General features: G+C 38.2%; 1 protein-coding gene across 6 annotated transcripts in view; it reads left to right on the forward strand.

Moving 5' to 3' along the window:
- The window catches only part of GPC5 (glypican 5), a 1,566,851-nt gene that overhangs the window by 26,991 nt on the left and 1,521,695 nt on the right, over nucleotides 1-18,165 (forward strand). For all 6 annotated transcript variants that reach the window (XM_061435203.1, XM_061435206.1, XM_061435202.1 and 3 more), the window contains exon 2: nucleotides 14,339-14,500. In XM_061435203.1, the coding sequence (XP_061291187.1) occupies nucleotides 14,339-14,500 (162 nt within the window). The remainder of the gene's footprint in view (nucleotides 1-14,338; nucleotides 14,501-18,165) is intronic.

An 18,165-nucleotide genomic window follows, 5' to 3' on the forward strand; every position in this document is an offset into this window, starting at 1 on the left:
GGTCTCCCACATTGTAGGCAGATTCTTTACCAATTGAGCCACCAGGGAAGTCAAATAAAGCTATCCGAATTTCAGTTGTGTCTGACTCCTTGTGATTCCATGGACTGTAGCCCAGCAGGCTCCTCTGTGCATGGAATTCTCCAGGCAAAAATACTGCAGTGGGTAGCCATTCCCTTCTCCAGGGGATCTTCCCAACCCAGGACACCTGCATTGCAGGCACATTCTTTATTGTCTGAGTCACTGGGGGAAGAGATTTTTGGTCTGGGTTCCATTTATTGTTGGGAACTTCATCTCCTTCCCCATCCCTAATCCCACCAATAAACAAGGTCTCAAGTCTGTATACATCCATGCATGCAAATACATCCTTGAAAATGGAGAAGTAGTGCTGTTTCCTGTACCAAATAGTTGAGAATCTCAGCTTCAGCCTGGCTTGGGGTAGCTGTGATGCAAAGGCTTGGTTTCGCTTAGAGAAACAGTGTGGATTATTGGCTGTAGAATAATTTGGGGCTCATTAAAACTGAGGGGATGAGATAGCAATTGATTTTTTTCATCCTTCAAGGAGCAGGCTCTACTGCTGCTGTTTCTTAACAGATATTTGTATTAGTTCAAATACAAATATCTTTGTATTTGTATAACAAATACAAAAAGTTTAGCCTTTTTGTCTGCTGAGGTGGTTTACGTGTCACAGAATTTCGACTCCAAGTTCATGACTTCAGGTTTGAGAGAGCATTCCATTTAGCAGAGCTTCTCTCTGCTTCAGGAAATGCTTTCATGTTAGAATTGCTTTGTTATGGGTTATAAAAGTAAGGGTTTAAATATGTAATTTTCTGAGAACATTCATCAACCATGACTGGAAAAACAACCAAGTACATTATACATTGAAGGATCAATGATGCCATTTATATATATGAGGGACAGCATTACTGTTCTACCAGTGGTCATTATGTTGACCATATTTGTTTAACTTTGTGGATTGGCAAATGTTACTTTTTTTAAAAATTGAATCTAGAACCATAAAAAAGCCCTTGATAAATGAAATACTTAATACTGTTCTGAAAAAAATTTTATTTCAAAGAATAATATCAATATATCCTTTATGAGGACATTGCCTATATCCCATAAAAGAAAAATGATGAATCTGTAAATTACAGCGATGCATTATTGAGGAATATTTGTAGAAATGTAAATACGATCATCATAAATACTATTTCAAAAGGTTTATTGAACCAGTTTTTAATGTCTTCAGCAATATGTTCATCCTGGATCTATATTTAAAACCCTGTCATTAATTTTAAGTCATGAAAGTGCTTTCATAGGCTTCTTCCAAAATATTTATGTGCAAGTAGGAGAAAGGAAGGGCTTCCCTGGTAGCTCGGACAGTAAAGAGTCCGTCTGCAATGCCAGAGACCTGGGTTCGACCCCTGGGTCAGGAAGATCCCCTGAAAAAGGGAATGGCAACCCACTCCAGTATTCTTGCCTGAGGAATCCCAAGGACAGAGGAGCCCGGTGGGCTACAGCCCATGGGTACTCAGAGTTGGACATGACTGAGCGACTAACACACAACACACACGGGAGAAAGGGAAGGAGACCAGTACTTTCCTGAAGAGCTTTTGTTGCAGGTACTGTGCTAGTTACATATAATACACTGGGAAACAAGGTGAAGGTGGTCCTTATCCTATCGGAGCTTTCAGTCTTGGGAGAGAAGCAAATTGAATGGAATCAATAAACTACACAAAGCAGATGTTCAGGAAAGCACCAGGATTCAGGGTGACATCAGAAACTATTAGGCAGCCCTCTGGTCAGGGTTGGCCGATGTCAGAAAGGAATGAACTTTAAAAGTGTTAAACAGGTTTTACACAACAGCATTCAGTGAGTTGGCATGACCTTATAATGAATAGGATCCCAAATGCAGCATGATTGTGCATGTAATTGCTATCTAGAGTCAAGAGAACAACCAACATGGTAGCCCAGATGATTGCAGATCTTTGAAAACTACAGCCTTCTTGAATGTGGCTGCTCCTTCCAACACAGCTGATTTCTCCCTTGTTGAAATTCTTCTAGGACACCATACTGTTTTCCTCTGTCTCTTCTGTCATCTTTATCCTTCTACCTCATTGATGGCTCTTTCTCAGGCTTTTGGAAAGGTCTCCTCTTCTGCTCCAGTTCATACTGCCATGCCTTTGTCCTGGCTGGTGGTTCTCACCAAGAGGAAGGTGTGCCCCAGGGGGACATTGTGAAGCCACGTCTGGCTTCTAATGGGTTGAGTTCAGCTGCGACTGCCCTGATCTCTATCTTCTAGTTTTGCAGTCCACAAAGCCCATGAGTTTTCTATTGGAATTATGGTCTGCTTATGTATGTGGGCTGCCCACAGGCTTAAAGCCACAGGGATGAAAAATTAACCTCTTGCTGTTCCCTTCCTCCAACTATTGACTCCTGTCTAGAATCCTTCTTTCATTCACTCTCTAGGGCTCTCAGGTTGTTAACTATTGTATTTTGCTCAGTTCATGGTGGTTCTCTGAGGCTAGCACTGCCCTATGGCAAGTGGAATCCTTCTGGTTATTTCTTGGACATACAAATTGTATTTCCACTTTAGAGCAGAGGACTGGAACAGCCACTAAATGGGTGTTATCAGACCCTTCATTTAGCGTCCGGTCCTTTGATATTCTGGTGGTGGTTTAGTCGCTAAGTTGTGTCCGACTCTTGTGACCCCATGAACTATAGCCCGCAAGGCTCCTCTGTCTGTGGGATTTTCCAGGCAAGAATACTGGGGTGGATTGCCATTTCCTTCTCCAGGGGATCTTCCCAACTCAGGGATCTAACCCGTGTCACCTGCGTTGCAGACAGGTTTTTACTAATTGAGCCACCTTCAGAAATAAACCATAAAAGAAAGTGGAGTGGTTTGGCCTGCCGTAACCCTTGAAAATATTATTACTGTTGTATTGGCTAGATTTCTTGATCAGATAGGTAACAAAAGAACCTGTGGTAGACCAACCTTTACTCTGAGCTGGAAAATAACTCTGGCATCTGCAAACCTTGCCTGCTTGCATAATTAAATTCAGTTTCAGCAGAAGTGAGAAAGCTTTGCTCTCCTGGAGGCCTCAGCAAATCTCTCTTTGCATTTATTTCTTGTGACTGGCTGACTATTTCTGAATCAATCATTGTGCTGACAGGATAGAATGCTGTGTTTTCATCCTTTTGTGTGTATCAGTTTCATCTGAATAACATACATGTAAGTGAGGAAGAGACAGCGCTTCAAAAGAAATTTCAGGAGAAGAAACAGATGCTAGGCAGCTCTCAGCAAATCCAGTGACATTGTCATGATTCTTGCTAGATACATGGACTTAAGCACTTTTTATTTTACCTGGATGAAGGAATACATTTGACTCAGTCAAAATCTTTTCACCCTGATAACGTTTACAACTTATCAGTTTCACAATGTATGGTAAAAAGATACTCTCAGAAAAGACAAAAAAGAGAAAATTTACCAGTATCACCTTACTATTCTGAATTCCAAGGCCCTGTTTTCATTTGGTGAGAATTTGGTATTTTGTGACATGTAACATCCATTCTGGTGAGCCTAAAATATATCTTGACACCAAGGCCCTTTCCTATGTCAGCTATCCACTAAGTTGATATGTGTTACAAATATAAAATTCCTATAAGTTGACTAGGGAAGAAATACATGTTTAAAATAAAAAGAAAATGTATATTATCAACCAGCAGTACTATTTTAAGTCTTTTTTTTTTTTTTAAAGAAAGCATGGATACAGAAAACCCTTGGATTTAAGCTTATTTTATTTCTTGTACTCCATTGAAATTATTATTAAGGATGCTTAAATTGTACTGTGTTTGGTCAGCAAAAACATTTTGAAGTTAACTTTTTTTTCAGTTTTACTATTTTTTTAATTGAAGCGTAGCTGATTTGCAATGTTATGTTGATTTCTGCTGTACAGCAAAGTGATTCAGTTATATACACACACAAATCTTTTAAAAATATTCTTTTCCATTATGGTTTATCATAGGATACTGAATATGGTTCTCTGCGCTATATGGTAGGACCTTGTTGTCTGTCCATTGTCTACATTAAAGCTTATTTCTAAGCTAATTCTGTCCCTTCCCCGACCCCAACCCCCTTTGGCACCCACCGGCCTGTTCTCTATGTCCATGATTCTGTTTCATAAATAAGTTCATTTGTATCACATTTTTGATTCTACATATAAGTGATCTCATACAGTATTTGTCTTTCTCTTTCTGACTTACTTCACTTAGTATGATACTTGAAGTTAGCTTCTGTTGTGGGCTAAATTGTGCTCCCCTAAATTCCTAAGTTGAAACTCTAGCCCCCAATACGGCTGTATTTGGAGAGGGGCGATAATTAAGTTTAAATGCGGTCATAAGGATGGCTCCTAATCTGATATTACTGGTGTCTTTACAAGAAAGACGTGGGGAGTGAGCATGTACAAAGAGAAGGCCACCTGAGCACATACAGGAAAGGTGCCATCCGTAAGTCAAGGATTTGAGGGGCCTCCGGAGAAGCCATGCGAAACCTGCTAGCACCTTGGTCTTGGACTTCCAGCCTCCAGAACTGTGAGAAAATACATTTCTGTTACGGAGGCCACCTGTCTGTGGTTTTCTGCTCTGGCAGCCCTGGCAGAATAATACGATTCCCGAGTCCTTCTTGATATGATCCTGGCAGTTATTTGATGGCTTCTTTGCTATCTGGTGGACAAGATGCTTTAGCTCGTCTGTCATCTTATCTGTTTCCTGCCCCGGACCCAGAGGAGGCATTTCTTCAAAAAGCACTGACTTCTTCAGAGGTGTGGTGTTTCAAGATTATAATCTGGGCACAAGAGGGACCCTTTGCCACATGGCTTGTCATTGTTCCTAGGCCTTTTCAGTGAAACTCGGGAATATATATTTTAAAGGTAAATTTCTTGATGCTTTCATAATGATAGTTTAAGTCAAGATTGCAAAGTTTTACTTAAGCTCCTCTTTACTATGTCTGTATCTATTTTCATCTTCACTAAAAACATCCTGATTTTCAAGGATACAGTATAGAATTAGAGAATAGATTTTGAATATTCCATAATTGCTTATTTTTTATATCCCATTTCATTCTCACAGCAGTTTCAGCATAGCATAAAATGCAGGTTTTAGTATTTGTCCTGTTTTTTCCTTCAGTGCACTTACATTATAAACAATATTTTTTGTCACTTTTCTTTTAATTTATTTTTAATTGAAGGATAATTGCTTTACAGTATTGTGTTGGTTTCTACCAGACATCAACATGAATCAGCCATAGATCTTTTAAACCCTTTCATTCTTTCTGATTTTTCACAATCCCTTCTTTTCCACCTTTTGTTTCTCCTAGGTACTACCTTTGTATGATTGGCTCCTGTGTTCCTTCTAGTTTATTCTTTTCTTTGGAATTTTTTCTTTCATCTTTAATTCGTTCTTGAGTACTGTCACCTCACATCTGAATTTTTTAAATTCTGATTTGTGGTGTTCTTTTATGCTTTGTGTCATCTTTTAGCTTGTTTTGAAATAACTTGGCTGATTTTTTAATTTCTTTTTGTGGGAGGGTATGTCTTTCTGGCATGTTTTCTTTGTCTGTGGGGATGTTATTCTGTTCTTTATTTCCTTTTATATTATAATAACTCTGTGTGAGATTTGACCTCAGTATGTTTTGATATTCATTTCATGTGAAGTTAGTTTTTTTCCTTGAAAATTTAGGTTGAGGTAGACTTCAGAACGGTTTTCGTGGCTTTCCAGAGCTTCTCTTGTGTTGGTTTTTGTGTAGTGTTTGAAAGTATGGCTGCTTGTTTTCTGAAATTTCCTGGATTTGTTTCCCTTCCCACTTTGGTCTAGGCATTCTCTGTCTGTGTCTCTTAAATTCTTCTACTGTTGAATTTTAATTCCTCTTCCAGACATTTCTCTTCTGTGTGGGGTTCTTCCTTGGAAAGGCACCTACTGAATCTGGAGCATTCATAGGGGTCTGGATTGCTCCTGCTAATTCGTTCCTTTTCATCTTGGCTCCTTTGTGCATATCCAGTAATGGAGAGGGCAAAACTTTCCCAGTTTTAGCTGCTGTTTGCAGATCGGTTCACTGTGCTTTTCTGTGAATTCCTCTTGGCTCTTTGGGCTTCATCTGTCATCAGATTCTCCAGACATTACCCCCTGCTTCATTTTTCTCCCTCCTGCCCTGACTCTGATACTGTGAAGCTCTTTTGGCTGTTGCTGGTTTCCCCCCTATTACCTATATATTTTGAAGTTTGTAGGGATAGTCCATCACCCAGTTTTGTTTTATTTTTTGGATTTAATTTCAAGTTGTCCTATCTGGTCTGTGTGGGGACTGGGATATTGTGAAATGATGCTGCTACTGCCACCATCTTTCCAGAATGCCTCCCAATGATCCCATTTTAACATATTAAAAACTGTGCACGAGCAGGTAGATGATTGTAACAGCTGCTTAAGCTGCGGAACAGAAAGGAAAATGTACTAACTAGTACTGCTGCCTCTGGGTAAGAAATCCAGAAAAGCCCCCACAATTCTGGTTGAGGGCCGCTTCAGTAGGGAGGCTGCTGTTTTATTTTTAATTTCATTTTGTTCTCAGCACTTTAATTCTTGCAGAGTGTCGTTTTACAGATCAGAAACACAGCTGCTGCTCCTGACCATGGGTTGTGCACTCTTCTTGTTTCATAAGCAACGTCAGTGATTCCCTGTTCCTTGAAGTCAGGCTTTGACATATTTTAAAAATGTGTCTTGTTACCATGTGGGATCTGTTTGGGTTTTATCTAGCTTTGCTTTCTTACGATTCTGGTTCTATTTACAAGGGGAGAACTGTATTCTGGGTGTTTTATCAACAAGCATCTTTTGTCCTTTGTGCTTATCAGTTCAGTTCATTCGCTCAGTCATGTGTGACTCTTTGTGACCCCATGGACTGCAGCACGCCAGGCTTCCCTGTCCATCACCAACTCCCGGAGCTTGCTCAAACTCATGTCCATCGAGTCGGTGATGCCATCCAACCATCTCATCCTCTGTGATCTCTATGTTTATACTGTGGATAGAATTAAGATGTGGTCCTTTCCCTGAGGATGTATAATTCTGAGATAGGAGATATATGGGCTCCAAGTTAGACCGTTACAACTGGCCTCTTGTTTGCATTTCATGGGGCAGGAAGAAGTGAGCTTCAGGCTGGATATTTAGTACTAGCCTCCTGTTTGTATTTCTAGAGACATGAGGTAGGTGGGCTTCAGTTAAGGCATTTACACTCAGGCTCCTGTTTTCCCTTTGAAATGGAAATAACAGAAACAGGGTTAGTAGCCAGGCTGTGTCTCTTGTCCCAGGTAGCTTGGTGGGTAAAGAATCCACCTGCAAAGCAGGAGACGCAGGCTCAATCCCTGGGTCAGAGTAGTGTGGCAACACACTCCAGTATTCTTGCCTGGAGAATCCCATGGACAGAGGAGCCTGGTGGGCTGCAGTCCATGGGGTCACAGAGAGTTGGATGTGACTGAAGTGACTGAGCATACTCCACAAACACCTTAAAGTAATAGTTACAGCAGTAGTCAAGGTAATAGTCAATGGAGGACAAAGAGGGGCAGAACGCTGTGTGAGTAAAGGATTAAGGGATCTTCACTGCCTCCCACCAGCCCCTTTTGGAACAAGGGAGACACTACGTATGTGCAGAAAGTCTCCTTGGGGGTCAAAAGTCAGAGAATAACACCAAGGCATAATGAATTTTGCTCCCAGAAGCCTTCACTTTGAAATCCATCTTGGCTGAGGGATGCATGTGCACCCAGGGGAGGGTCCCAGGGTAGGTCAGGTGTAGTAAAAGAAACCAAATTATTGGCTAAAGGTAAACACAGACCCGGAAGAACTGACTTCTATAAACGGCTTAACTGCCTCTTCGCCACATTCCTCCTCACTGGCAGGGACGCCTGCGCCCTTTCTCTGCAGGTATGCACCTCTGCCTTGCTTCTGTCTTAACAAACTGCTTCTCTGTGTGCTCTCCCACTCGTTGTTGTGTTACGTCTATAATAATGAACTTTGTACCTGTGTTTACAGTTCTAGCCTCTGTTGATAGATGCATTTTTCACTGGGGGCAAAGATTCAGGGAAAAATAGCTTCTAGCCCTTGCTGCTCCGGGGGCTAGGATTCCTTGTTTTCATCTAGGTTGCCTAGGTTCAATTCCTGGGCAGGGAACTAAGATCTCGCTTCATGCCACTGCTCACTGCCACATCAGTTCATCTTGCTTATCTTTTGAACTGACACAGAAGGCAAGGCAGCTAGTTTCCTGTGGACTCTTTCCCCCTCATTGAGACCTTAAGTTACTACTGATAAAAATATCATGCCAATTAGACATAACTAGGTCTTTGAATTATAGTCTTGATTTGACTTGGAGTTTAGTTTGATGTTGGCATTACCAACTTCCACGATTCTGAATTAAAGTCTGGTTTAATCAATGCAGATCCTCATCAGCTTGAGGAATGTGTTTGCTCTAAGTTGTCTAAATTGCTAACCATACGTATTCAGTGTGCCGAGACATGATGGTTGCTCTCCCACCTTATGTTTAGAAACCAGGGTAATTTGTAGCATTTTTCTAAGTCTACTTTCTACCATGTAAAATTGGGCACAAAGGCAAATGGCAGCTCTATAATTTTATACTTCAGCTAATTTTTATTTTTCAATAAAACTCCCTGGATGATTCTAACCTGAACTTTATTTTCTTAAAGTTTTCCAAACAGATGACTTCTTTAGAAAGAAAAATTGAAAATGGTCAGGTGTGTCTGTATACAAGCCATTTATAGACTGAGGACTCTGGCTTTCCTGTCAGTGAACTAGTGGTCAATATGACAGCTCGGGAATCACTCTGCCTGTTTCGGAACACCAGCTCCACTTTTTTGTATTATGTAGGTATGTGCCATTGGGCAGTGGTCAAAGCCTCTTTACGTCTGTTTCCTCACAAGTAAAATGTGGTAGTGATGGTACCTATGTCAGAGGGTCCATGTGAGGCTTAAATGAGATAATGGATATGCATAGTGGATCCTTGACTGTTGGTTTAATGAATTAAAATTGAGTGTTTATGATGTACAAGGCTCTGAGCTGGATAAGTGGCATATGATGAAGAATAAAAATCCCTCCACTTAGAGCTTAGTAGTACAGATGAGGGAACGAATTAATTAGTAATCACATTTAGGAATATAACATTACAGCCACAATGAGTGAACGCTAAGGCATAGTATAAGTATTGGAGCTGTCTGTGGGGTTAAGCAAAGTTCCCATGGGAAGACTGAGTTATGATCTAAAGAAAACTAGATGGGAATGAAGTAGGGGAAGGTGTGTGTTGACCGCAAGACTGTCCAAGACAGAGGGAAGAGCGTGGAGGATGGCACTGTGGCCAGTGTGTACTTGGTGAATATAAGGAAATTAAATAAGGCAGTGTGTGAAGGGAAGAGAACCACAGCCAATGTTGCTTGAGATGCACCTGGAGCTGGAGGGAAAGAAGACGTGGTCCAACCTGGGGCCTTTTTCAGCCACGGTTGGAAATGTGACCTTGCAAAGTGATGTTAGGTATTTAAATTCTGGAGAGAGATTTGCAATGATCTATTATTATTATTGTTGTTTTTGTACTATTGTCATTATTTTTATCCTGTAGCAGTCTTTCCCATACCAAATATGTTTATATCCTTTAATGTTTATTCATTGGTTGTCTTCCCCAGTCTCTAAAATTGTTTTTCTCTAAATTTTTAATCCCTCTATCTTTGCATTTAGAAAGAAAGCTAAGAAGATAGCTTTGTTTTCTTTCAATCAATTTTACTGTTTGAAGTGGAATTTGCTTTTGTATAACTTTTATGCATCGTAAATAAAAGACAATTGCCAAAATGTTACCTACTGTGACACATTTTATGCATCTTAGCCTTTGTGAAATCCTTAAACAGGCTCCTGTTTATTTGTCTAACTTACACAGGCTAAAACCTGAGGCTGAATCTGTGTGGAAAATGTGGAGTTTGAAAAGAGGCTGATGTGTGTGTGTGTGTGTGTGTGTGTGTGTGTGTGTGTGTGTGTTCATGTACATTCACGTATTTTGTATTTACTAATCTACAGTTGGTCAATGAAGAGCCAAGGTAGGAGCTGTGCAACTCAGAGATCAAAGGCCATAATTCTTCCTCCTACTCCCAAATAAGGGAATAACTCTATTGGGTTAGGCCATATAAATACAATGTCCCGAGCTTTACATAAAACCTGGGTAGCCTTGGGATGGCTCAAGGCCCACCTTTTGAGACCCTCAGGTTTGTCTTCTTCAGGCACTTTGCCAAGCCTCCTACTTGTTTTTGGTTGGGGGATAACTGCTTTACAATGTTATGTTGGTTTCTGCCACACAACAACGTGAATCAGCCATGTATATGTTAGTCATTCAGTCGTGTCCAACTCTTTGTGACCCCATGGACTGCGGCCCACTAGGCTCCTTTGTCCATGGATTCTCCAGCAAGAAAACTGGAGTGGGTTACCATTTCCTTCTCCAGGGGATCTTCCTGACCCAGGGATCGAACCCAAGTCTCCTGCATTGCAGGCAGATTCTTTACCATCTGAGCCATCAGAGAACCCCATATATATGTGTTAATATATGATATATTTTTTTTCTTCCTGACTTACTTCATTTCTGTGTAACAGATTCTAGGTTCCTCTCCCTCACTAGAACTGACTCAAATTCATTCCTTTTTATGCATACCTTGTACTGTTCTGTATTCTCTAGCTTGCCTGCTATGGATAAATATGCATGCCTTGGTTTTCTATCCAGGATAAGAGCTGTTAATCATATATCATATTTTTGATATAAATAATCAAAAATTGTTTCTGATTTTTTTCTGTTGTGGTAAAATATAAAATGTACCATCTTAACCATTTTATAGTGCCTAGTTTGGCAGTACTAAATACATTTATGTTGTGTAACCATTGTTACCATATCCCTCCAGTATTACTTGTATCTTGCAAAATTGGAATTCTATCCCCATTAAACATTAACTCCGCAATCTCCTTCCTCTGCCCTGCCCTAGCCAACTACTATTCTACTTTCCATCTCTATGATTTTGGTGACTCTAAGAACTTCATATGGCATTTGGGGACTTTTATATTTCCATGAAAATTTTAAAATAATTTGTTCTAGTTCTGTGAAAAATGCTCTTGGTATTTTTATAGGGATTGCATTAAATCTGTAGATAGCCTCGGGAAGTACGATCATTTTAACAATATTAATTCTCCTAATCCATGAACATGGTGTATCTTTCTGTATATTATGTTGTCTTCAGTTTCTTTCATTAGTCTTACAGTTTTCTGAGTACAGCTCTTTTATCTCTTTAAGTAGGTTTATTCCTAGATATTTTATTCTTTCAGATGTAACTGTAAATGAGATTGCCAAATTTATCTTCCTGATAGTTCATTGTTAGTATATAGAAAGGCAACAGATTTCTGTATTTTAATTTTGTATACTGAATTTGTTGATGAGCTCTAGTAGTTTTTGATGATGTCTTGAGGATCTTATATGTGTAGAATCATGTCATTTGCAAAGTGATAGTTTTACTTCTTCCTTTCCAATTTGGATTCCTTTTGTTTCTTTTTCTTGCTTGAGTGCAGTGGCTAGACTTAAAAAACTGTGTTGAATAAAAGTGGTAAGAGGGTATTCTTTTCTTGTACCGGATCTTAGAGGAAATGATTTCAGGTTTTCACCATTGAATCTTATGTTAGCTGTGGGTCTGTCATATATGGCTTTTATTATGTTGAAGTGTGTTCCCTCTCTGCCCACTTTCTAGATTTGTTTTTAAATCATAAATGAATGTTGAATTTTGTCAGCAGCTTTTTCTGTATCTATTGGTATGATCACACAGTTTTTATTCTTCAATTTGTTAGTGTGGGGTATCACACTGACTGATTGGTTGAGGATATTGAACTATCCATGCATCATGAGTTTTTAAATACAGTGTTGAAAATTTGGTTTGCTAATATTTTGTTGAGGATTTTCTATTTTCATCAATGATTTTGGCCTATAATTTTCTTTTTGTGATATTTTTGTCTGATTTTGATATCAATGTGATGCTTGGTTTGTAGAATGAGCTCTGAAACTTCCTTCTTCTGTAATATTTTGGAATAGTTTGAGAAGGATAGTTGTTAATTCTTCTCTAAATGTTTGGTAGAGTTCACCTGTGAAGCCATCTTGTCTTGGACTTTTGTTTGTTGTTGTTGGTTTTGTTTTTTTAATTACTGATTCAATTTCATTACTGGTAGTTAGTCTGCTCATATTTTCTGTTTCTTTCTGGTCCAGTCTTAGAAGATTGTGTATTTATAGAAATTTGTCCACTTCTTTTATTTATTTATTTTTATTTTTGGTCATAAGGCATATGGGATCTTAGTTCTCCAACCAGTAATTGAACCTGCACTCCTACATTGGAAGCACAGAGTCTTAACCACTGGACCACTGGGGAAGTCCCATGTCCACTTCTTTTAGGTAGTTCAATTCAGTTGCTCAGTCGTGTCTGACTCTTTGCGACCCCATGAATCACAGCACACCAGGCATCCATGTCCATCACCAACTCCCGGAGTTCACTCAAACTAATGTCCATCGAGTTGGTAATGCCATCCAACCATCTCATCCTCTGTGATCCCCTTCTCATCCTGCACCCAATCCCTCCCAGCATCAGAGTCTTTTCCAATGAGTAAACTCTTCGCATGAGGTGGCCAAAGTATTGGAGTTTCAGCTTTAGTATCAGTCCTTCCAATGAACACCTAGAACTGATCTCCTTTAGGATGGACTTGTTGGATCTCCTTGCAGTCCAAGGGACTCTCAAGAGCCTTCTCCAACACCACAGTTCAAAAGCATCAATTCTTCAACTCTCAGCTTTCTTCACAGTCCAACTCTCATATCCATACATGAGCACTGGAAAAACAGCCTTGACTAGATGGACTTTGTTGGCAAAGTAATGTCTCTGCTTTTGAATATGTTATCTAGGTTGGTCATAACTTTCCTTCCAAGGAGTAAGTGTCTTTTAATTTCATGGCTGCAATCACCATATGCAGTGATTTCAGAGCCCCCCAAAATAAAGCCTGACACTGTTTCCCCATCTATTTGCCATGAAGTGATGGGGCCAGATGCCATGATCTTTGTTTTCTGAATGTTGAGCTTTAAGCCAACTTTTTCACTCTCCACTTTCACTTTCATCAAGAGGCTTTTTAGTTCCTCTTCACTTTCTGCCATAAGGGTGGTGTCATCTGAATATCTGAGGTTATTGATATTTCTCCCGGCAATCTTGATTCCAGCTTGTGCTTCTTCCAGCCCAGCGTTTCTCATGATGTACTCTGCATATAAGTTCAATAAGCAGGGTGACAATATACAGCCTTGACATACTCCTTTTCCTATTTGGAACCAGTCTGTTGTTCCATATCCAGTTCTCAAAAGGCAGGTCAGGTAGTCTGGTATTCCCATCTCTTGAAGAATTTTCCACAGTTTATTGTGATCCACACAGTCAAAGGCTTTGGCATAGTCAATCAAGCAGAAATAGATGTTTTTCTGGAACTCTCTTGCTTTTTCCATGATACTGAGCTATAATTCTTTGTGGTAATCTCTTAAGACCCTTTATATGTCTGTGGTGTCAATTGTAACTTCTGTTTCATTTCTAGTTTTGTTGATTTCGGCCCTCTTAATTTTCCCCTCCCTGAGTCTGGCATCTGGATTATCAATTTTGTTTCAAAGAATCAGCTCTTAGTTTAATTGATGTTTTCTGTTTTTTTTCCCCCCAAATTCTCTGTTTCATCTATTTCTTCTCTGATCTTTATGATTTCTTTCCTTCTTCTAACATTGTTTTGTTGTTGTTCTTATTTTTCTAGTTCCTTTAAGTGTAAGTTTAGGTTATTCTTTTGAGGTTCTTTTTTGTTTGTTTATTTCATGAGGTAAGTTTGTATTGCTATAAACTTCCTCTTAGAATTTCTTCTGCTGCATCCTGTAGATTTTTAGATTGTTGCGTTTTCATTTTCATTTATCTCTAGGTTTTTGAAAAAATTATTTCTTCTTTGATTTTTCTAGTGATCCATTGGTTGTTTAGCAGTGTATCTTTTAGCCTCCACATGTTTGTGTTTTTGCCTGCTGGTGTTAGAGCCAGTTCCTGACACAGCTTGCTGTGGGATCCAGTGTATCCTTAGGTTGGTGTCACCCCACTGGTGTCATTTTGCTGGAAGGTATCCAGAACATGAACCTGTTACATGCAGTGCTGATCATTAACGGTTGATACATAACATGTAATGTTGCTAAATGAATAAGTAATTATTCTGAAAAATATTCTGTGTATTGCAGGGCCTGATCTTCAGGTTTGCACAGCCAAAAAACCTTCGTGTTGCACCAGGAAGATGGAGGAGAGATACCAAGTCGTGGCTCGCCAGGATATGCAGCAGGTACTTCAAACATCCAGCTCTACATTGAAGTTTTTGATATCTCGAAATGCAGCTGCCTTTCAAGGTAAATATATCTTGATTTCTGAAACTGAGGACAAATCTTGCTATGTAATTTACCTGTTGTTATTATCCTGGTAAATTTATCTAGGTGTACTTCTTTGTCTTTGTGTATTATACTGGTATAAAATGAAGTTTTAGTTTTATTCTAACCTTGATAGCAACTAGACCACCACTAACTTTCATGGCTTGTCTCTGAGGTCATCATCAGGCTTATAAATTGAGTTGGAGTAGGGAGTCTGTTTTGTCAGTGAAATATATGCCTTTCTGGGGTTTCCGCCAGATCCCCCAGTATTCTGACCCATGGTTTACTTCAGTATGAACAGACATACATATGAGATTTTATGAAAATAGTCTATAAAACAAAATCCCATTGCTTTTAACTGAGTAATTATAGATTCATTTTCAAAAATATAATTTTGAGAAATATTTTCCTAACTTTTCCTCTACCTCCTCATGTGGCTTTTCTAGGAACATCATTGTGATATGTCAAAGTGTAGACAAGTCTGAGAAATAGTAAAATAGGAAATATTAGTTTGATGTTTAAGAATCATCTATGATCAGAATGCAACCTTAATTCAAACAATGTGCTGAGAAATAAAATTAATGGGTTATAAAATTATAACACACATTGGCAAATATATGATCTTTTTATTGTTTTAATCATCTTGTCTGTAAAATTACTTTTTACTATAATAAAATAGTTTATTTTTTCTTTTATAAAGCATTAGCTATTCTGTATATGATTAGAATGAAAATATTTAGATTACACTGCTCTCAAACAAATTTATTGCTTTTGTTCAACACAAAATGTAACTTCTGTTGGTATTCCTTTTTTATAAGAGTATTAATGTCAATCTGTTTAAATAGTTTGTGCTTTGTTTACATACAGAACTAAATCACAAAGCCAATTAATTTTTAAAACTCTACTTATCAAATAAAGTGAATATAATAAATCAGGACAAAATTTAAGTTGAGTTAAAATGTAATTCCTGATGAATTGATGATTTTTTAAAAATAGAAACATTGAAATGTCAGATTTTAAGATGTTTTAATCTAGTAATATTTTTATATGTCTTAGAAAAAAGCCTCATTTCTATTATGGAATTTGTTCATGAGAAATTGTTGGAGGAAAATATATTGATATGCATTTTAAGCAAAGGTTTGTGACTTGAATTAGCTGAACTAGAAGATATTAACCATCCACTGAAAGTGATGTAATGATTTTTTCTTATGAAAATGATAGTGTGTATGATATGGAAAACACATTTTAGAGATAAAAGGCTCAGTGAATAGATCAGCGTTACCAGAGTAGGGGAGCTGTGGATGAGAATTGTGGACCATACGCTTGAAAAGAGTTAAGTCGGACTCACGTGGAAGAAGACTTAAAATATCAATTTGAGTTTGAGAGAGTCATTAAAGATTTTTGAACAGTGAAGCTTCATTATGATTTCTTGAAGCTCATTATAATTTATCATTTAACGTCAAAACTAAATCATTCCAAGTTAGAAGATATGGTCAAAGAAGACCATGATAAATCAAACCTACTTTTTTGGATAACAGTGTTAACCATACAGGTGAAAGAAAGTGCCAGCAGGTATTAACATGTAGGGACTCAGTGAATGGTAGCTGAACATTTTCTTCTGTCTTCAAATATACTCTAACAAACTTTTCACATATTGTTGGATAAATTGATCAAGATAGAGTGCATTGAATTCAAAAGATTGAGAAAAATACAAAACCTGGAGTATTTAGACTTTTAACATGGGTTTGGGTTGCTGAAAACTTTTGGTGTGAAAGTGTCCTGGGTGGCTCAGATGGTAAAGAATCTGCCTGCAATGCAGGAGACCTGGGTTCAAGCCCTGGGTCGGGAAGAGCCCCTGGGGAAGGGAATACACCCTACTCCAGTATTCTTGCCTGGATAATTCCATGGACAGAGGAGCCTGGTGGACAGAGTTGGACGTGAATGGGTAACTAATACTTTCACTTTTATCAGTAGTATAATGACATAAGATTGTCTCTACTGGAGTGTCTGGTAATATTATGTACAACTTAAAAATTTTTTCTGTTTAGTAAATTATACCTGTATTTTTACTAGGGTGAGTTTTGCTGTTTTTTAAAATATCAATTATAAAAGTGAAAAAGAATGGGTCTTTCTTAAATATGATTTGTTGTAATAAATTTTCATGTTCTCCCTTTGTGACACGTCAGTTTTATTTAAGAATCATGAGAAGGCAAGGCAGATTTAGAAGAATTTTGCCTAAAGACTAACTTTACTGGAACAAATTCTCTTACAGGAAGAATACCTGCTTTTAATTTAATGAATAGAATAAGTACCTATAGGCTTAGTTCCATGAAAAAAACCTAAATAAGCAATTTGAGAGATCACATTTGCTATATTAGAACCAAACAAGACACTTTATCAATAAGTAAAATGCCCTCTGTCTAGTTTCTGTGTAATGAAAATATCTGCAAACAAATCAGCACCCCCCCTTTTTTTTTCTTAAGAAGAAACAAGCCAGTACATTTTGTTGGGAAACTTACTTGACTTGAGAGCAAATTACTCTCAATTTACTTCTTAAATCATGTAAGTAGATGTGCTACGTTTTGATCATTTGATTTTTTAAACATTTCATGTATATTTCCTACTTCAGTAATATTACCCCTTTTTTTTTTTAGCCGTTATGTATGTTATAAAAGACTTTGGATTGGAGTGTAGTATGGTCCCTTCTCTCATGGATCTCTTGGGGTTCCACGGAAGCATGTTTTTTTTTCCCCCAGTTTTCAGAAAACATTTTAATTTAAAATTTATTTTTTATTATTTTGATTGCGTGTTTTTGAAACAAGCCTTTGTATATCATCAATCGGGATAATCACTTGGGTCCATGGATGTAGTGAGCCCCACATGACAGTGAGATAAAGGCTGGGAGATTGGCGTTGCTCAGAAGCGAGGAAACTGCCAGCCACTGATCTCAGAAGATGTAAGATTATTCCAGTGTATAGTCCACACTCACTTCTGGAATTCAGCACTGGAAGTTCATATATTACCAGTGGGGTGGAATATATTATCAGTGGGTTGGAATCCTTACTGGGATAACACTTCTTTTTTCATTTAAGGAATCTAATGGTATTTGTTATAGGTTTCCTTAAAATAAAGCAGGCAAACAAAAATATGTTTTTGGAAGGGTCCATAATTATGACCTGGGGCTTCACTATATGCTAAAGGTCCTTATTCACGTAGCCTGTGGCGTTTTACAAGATGAAAGGAACAAGTGGGTTTCCTTGTATCTGTTGCTGTTCATAAATTAGTGGTCCTGTTTGCAAAGAGATTGCTGGCTCCGTCACAGTGCAGACAATAACTGTTCTTTATTTTCCGGGGCTTAATAATGTTCATGAATAAAGCAGGGCAGCCTGAAATAATGTGCACGAATTTGTTTCCCTTCAGCTGTTTTATGAGTGTGGGATTGCCTGCTTTAAAAATATTTTGGAAATATTTTCATAAATGTTTTATTTACTTATATGCTAAAGTATGGTGTGACTCATGAAGAAATAAAAGAACTTGACAGAGAATATGTCATTTACTGTAGAAAAGCAACTCCTATCAGCTTTCAAATTTGTCAGGTTTTAAATCACAGCTCAAATAAGAGAAAAAGGCTTAGTTTTTTTTTAATT

The sequence above is a fragment of the Bos javanicus genome, chromosome 12 (genome assembly GCF_032452875.1).
Source record: "Bos javanicus breed banteng chromosome 12, ARS-OSU_banteng_1.0, whole genome shotgun sequence".
Classification (NCBI taxonomy): Eukaryota; Metazoa; Chordata; class Mammalia; order Artiodactyla; family Bovidae; genus Bos; species Bos javanicus.